At 45.0% G+C, this 5,322-nt stretch overlaps 1 protein-coding gene across 1 annotated transcript in view; it reads left to right on the top strand.

Moving 5' to 3' along the window:
* Positions 1 to 5,322, top strand: part of LOC122554015 (metastasis-associated protein MTA1-like) — a 170,586-nt gene that overhangs the window by 45,591 nt on the left and 119,673 nt on the right. The window contains exon 5 of the mRNA XM_043698501.1: positions 1,715 to 1,778. Within this exon, the coding sequence (XP_043554436.1) occupies positions 1,715 to 1,778 (64 nt within the window). The remainder of the gene's footprint in view (positions 1 to 1,714; positions 1,779 to 5,322) is intronic.

The following is a 5,322-nucleotide window of genomic DNA, read 5'->3' as shown; positions in this document are numbered from 1 at the left end:
GTGCGGGGTTGTGGGACTATGAGGTTGGAGGTGGTGGATGGGAGATCCCCCGAGGTGATGAGGTTATGGACGGTCTGGGAGATAATGGTTTGTTTGTAGTACCTATCACATTTCCGACGCCCCTCCCCCAAGTCCCTCCTCCCTACCTTTTATCTTAGCCTGCTGGACAAACTTTCCTCATTCCTGAAGAAGGGCTTATGCCCGAAACGTCGATTCTCCTGGTCACTGGATGCTGCCTGACCTGCTGCGCTTTTCCAGCAACACATTTTCAGCTTATTTACAGCTTAACCTTTGTGAGGTACCTTGTCAAACACCTTCTGGAAGTCCAAATATAACACATCTCCTGTTTCCCTCTCTCCACTCTGATTAAGACTTCTTTGAAAAACTCTAATAAATTAGTTGGTGGCTCAGTGGTTAGCACTGCTGTCTCACAGCGTCAGGGACCTGGGCTCGATTCCAGCCTTGGGTGACTGTCTGTGTGGAATTTGCATGTTCTCCTCATGTCTGTGTGGGTTTCCTCCAAGTGCTCCGGTTTCCTCCCACAGTCCAGAGATGTGCAGGTTAGGTGAACTGGCCATGCTACATTACCCATAGTGTTCAGGGATGTGTAGGTTAGGTGCATTAGTCAGGGGAAATGTAGAGTAATCGGATAGGGGAATGGGTCTGCGAGGGACACTCTTTGGAGGTTAGGTGTGGACTTGCTGGGTTGAAGGGCCTGTTTCCACACTGTAGTGATTCTATGAAATCTATGAAATAGTCAGGGACCATTTCCCTTTCACGACGTCATGCTGATTCTGCTTGATTGCTTTGTGATTTTCCAAATGCTCTGCTATTATTTCCTGAATGATCGGTACCAGCACTTTTCTAACAAGAGATGTTGGGCTAATCGGCCTGTGGTTAACAACTTTTTGCCTCCCTCCCTTTTTGAATAGAAGTATCACATCAGCAGTTTTCCAGAGCTTCTGGTACTTCTCCAGAATCCAACGCTCAGTCAAACAGTTGAGTTTTGCAGAGTATACAAGAGGAGAAGAGTGAGATAGGAAATTTGGGACAGAATTGAAAAGCTTAGGACCTTGATAGCTGATAGTGTGGCCATCAACGATGGAATAATTTAAAATTGGAGATGCTCTTGAGGACAGAAATAGAATAGTACAGTTATCTCAGACAGTTGAGTTAGAAGACAATGATAGGCAAATGTGAAAACTTGAAAGCACTTGAAAACAAGGCACTGCATGACTAGGAGCCAGTCTCTATCTCTATCTCTATCTCTATCTCTATCTCTATCTCTATCTCTATCTCTATCTCTATCTCTATCTCGCTTTCACTCTCGCTCTCTCTGTCCCTCCCACTCTCTGTCTGTCTGTGTCTCGCTCTCTCTCGCACTCTCTCTGTCTCCTTAAGACTCCCCATGGCCCAAAAACAGCCTCAGCCCCACAAAGTAGCCTTACTTAGGATGTTGATCCTTGTGTTGTTGGTTGTTCCTGGCAGCAAAAATCCCCCACTGTTTCTTGAAATCATGCCATGAGCTTGATTTACTATTTGATCTGAAAGACAGCACATCTAACAGCATAGAACTCCCCTGATGCTGCTCAGGAGTCTCACAGTTGATAAACCTACAGCCATCTGACTAACACAGTGAAACATAATGATTTGGCATCTGTTCCCTTGGAGAAATATAGTACTTTTTACTGACAGCTTTTTGCTTTCCTTCCAGGGGTAAGTGCAGTGTTACACTGCTAAACGAAACAGAGTTACTTCTATCCTACCTGGAACGTGAGGTAAGGACCTGTTTCTGGAAGTATTTGTGGTCTGTTAATGCGGTTGTTTCAGTATCTCTGTTATTTGTTTTATTTTCCTGTATTGTTCAGCAATAGGTCATTGTGTCTCTGCTAATCTTGTATCTTAATGCTTGAAGGCAGCTTGAAGTCTTGCACTGAGCCACACCATCTGCAGGATCTTGAGCTTGATTTCACTGATTTGAGATGAAACGGTAAGAAGGATGACATGGTTGGCCCAGGTGACTAGGGTAGAGAGTGCGGAAAAGAATTATTTAAACATCTTGGCACAGGGCAGCACAGTGGCTCAGTGGTTAGCAAGCGCCGGGGACCCACGTTCGATTCCAGCCTCGGGTGACTATTTGTGTGGAGTTTGCACATTCTCCCCGTGTCTGCGTAACTTTCCTCCGGGTGTTCCGGTTTCCTCCCACCATCCGAAGATGTGCAGGTCAGGTAAACTGGCCATGCTAAATTGCCCCATAGTGTTCAGGCATGTGTAGCGTTGAGTGCATTAGTCAGGGGAAATGTAGAGTAACAGGGTAGGGGAATGGGTCTGTGTAGGTTACTCTTCAGAGGGTCTGTGTGGACCTCTTAGGCTAAATGGCCTGTTTCCATGCTGTAGATTCTATCATTCCACTGCAGGTTGTTATGAAGGAGCACTCTGTTGCTCCTTTGCATGCTACCATCAGCTGAAGCCAAGATAGAATTTGTTGGTAATGTCTCTATTGCTAAATAACAAACTAAGAGCACTCATTGTTGAGGCATTCAAATGAAAAGAAATGCTTCATTTAGTAACTATCAGTGCCTTTAAGAGACGAAGGAGTGGCATCGAGAGGTCCTGGATTCTTTATTCTAAATCCAGTCTCCTTAACCTTGGCAGTGCTACAGAGTGAAATTGGCCAAACATCTGGCATGAAGGTACTGATCTGTGGAGGAATTTCAGGAGACCTTGATATAGTCAAGCTGTGCCTTGGGCCCTTATCAGACCGATCATTTTGGAACAGCGAGCGGGGGAACCCAGTTGGATAGGAGACAAAGATTCAGTTTCCTGACAGCAGGATGAAGTTTCTGTCCTAAGTTCTCAGAACCTTTCAAGTAGGTTGGCTTTCCTGATCTTGATGCAAACCTGTTTTGAACTCCCTAGCATCCCATTATTACTCATTAACATCCCAAGTTACTGAAGTTATAATCACTGCTGATGACAAACTTGAGGGAATGAAGTAAAATGTGTGTGCTCACAAATCCGGCATATACATATAGAAGTTAGGTTAGTTTTTTTTTCCTTTCTAAGCTCTGAAGAAGACAAAAGTCTTCACTGTTTGGCTCCTTCGCAACCAAGGTGTTTCCTTGCACAAGTGCTTACATTATAAGGGGTGAAGCCTGTCCAAGTGAAATAGCTCATCAGCTGATGCTGGCAAAGCTGACCTGGAAGGCAAGCAGGGTGGAGCTCCAAGGGGCTGGTATAGTTTGCTTAATAAAAGTGCTCCAGGTAGAATGGAACTTAAAGGATGTGATCGTCAGGGGCACTGTATGCGAGAGTGGAGGGAGCAATTCTTAGGGGACAGGGGTTAAGATAAACGGAGTAAGTTTAAACAAGATTTGAGGGGCAAGGTTTTTTTACAGAGGGTGGAATGTACTGCCAGAGGAGGTGGTGGACGTGGATACTATAGAAACATTAAAGAGGCAATTTGACAGATAAATGAATGGGTAGGGAATAGATGGATGCAGAGTACGTAGAGGCAAAAAGGTTTTTAGTTTAGAAAGGCATCATGTGTCGGCACAGTCTTGGTGGGCTGAAGGGCCTGTTGCTGTTGTTCTTTGAGGAAATTATGCAGAAGGGAGAGTCACGGTGATCGTGATAAGGGGGACAAGGAAGAGTAGGAGGCACATATTTACAGTGGGGACCGCAATGGAGCAATTAGGTGAATTTGTGATAGAGTTAGAGCAGACTGGATGGGATTCTGTTCTGAGGGTCGGTACAGACTTGGTGGGTTGAATGGCCTCTTTCTGCACTGGGATTCTATGATGCTATCTCAGAGTTCCTCCTGCTTCGGTAGGAGATAATATCTCTGTGTGTGATAACATCTCTGAAGAGGTTCATTCAAAAAATAAATAAGTAACCAACGTAACAGTGGAGAAAGGTTTCCTCTTTGTACCATTCACTTAGTGCAATGCTCAGGTTTAGGCACTGGTTCAGACCATATCCTGTGCTAGATTGTTTCTGACTTGACAGTGGTGGAAAAATAAAATTAGATCTAATTTCCAGTTATTGACTAAAGGGATTGGACTTAATATGACTGGATTTTGAATAATTTGTGCAATAAATTGATTTAGAACATAGAACAGTACAGCACAGAACAGGCCCTTAAGCCCACGATGTTGTGCCGACCACTGATCCTCATGTATGCACCCTCAAATTTCTGTGACCATATGTATGTCGAGGAGTCTCTTAAATGTCCCCAATGACCCTGCCTCCACAACTGCTGCTGGCAACGCATTCCATGCTCTCACAACTCTCTGTGTAAAGAACCCTCCAGTCCAGGCAGGATCCTGGTAAACCTCCTCTGAACCCGCTCCAAAGCATCCACATCTTTCTTATAATAGGGCGACCAGAACTGGACGCAGTATTCCAAGTGCGGTCTAACCAAAGTTTTATAGAGCTGCAACAAGATCTCACGACTCTTAAACTCAATACCCTGTTAATAAAAGCCAAAACACCATATGCTTTCTTATCAACCCTGTCCACTTGGGTGGCCATTTTAAGGGATCTATGGCCCTGCACCCCAAGATCCCTCTGTTCCTCCGCACTACCAAGAATCCTATCCTTAATCCTGTACTCAGCTTTCAAATTCGACCTTCCAAAATGCATCACCTCGCATTTATTCGGGTTGAACTCCATCTGCCACCTCTCAGCCCATCTCTGCATCCTGTCAATGTCACGCTGCAGCCTACAACAGCCCTCTTATACGGTCAACGACACCTCCAACCTTTGTGTCATCTGCAAACTTGCTGACCCATCCTTCAATCCCCTTATCCAAGTCATTAATAAAAATTACAAACAATAGAGGCCCAAGGACAGAGCCCTGTGGAACACCACTCACCACAGACTTCCAGGCGGAATATTTTCCTTCTACTACCACTCGCTGTCTTCTGTTAGCCAGCCAATTCTTTATCCAGACAGCTATGTTCCCCTGAATCCCATTCCTCCTGACCTTCTGAATGAGCCCACCATGGGGAACCTATCAAATGCCTTGCTAAAGTCCATATACACCACATCCACAGCTCGACCCTCATCAACTTTTCTAGTCACATTCTCAAAGAACTCGATAAGGTTTGTGAGGCATGACCTGCCTTTCACAAAGCCGTGTTGACTGCATTTAATCAAGCCATGCTCTAAAGCCGTGTTGACTGCATTTAATCAAGCCATGCTCTTTCAGATGGTCATAAATCCTATCCCTCGGAATCCTTTCTAACACCTTGCAGACGACAGACGTGAGGCTTACTGGTCTGTAATTGCCGGGGATTTCCCTATTTCCTTTCTTGAAGA

The sequence above is a fragment of the Chiloscyllium plagiosum genome, chromosome 10, assembly GCF_004010195.1.
Source record: "Chiloscyllium plagiosum isolate BGI_BamShark_2017 chromosome 10, ASM401019v2, whole genome shotgun sequence".
Taxonomy (NCBI): domain Eukaryota; kingdom Metazoa; phylum Chordata; class Chondrichthyes; order Orectolobiformes; family Hemiscylliidae; genus Chiloscyllium; species Chiloscyllium plagiosum.
Note: the sequence above shows the minus strand (reverse complement) of the source record. Positions and strands in the feature narration are given on the sequence as shown.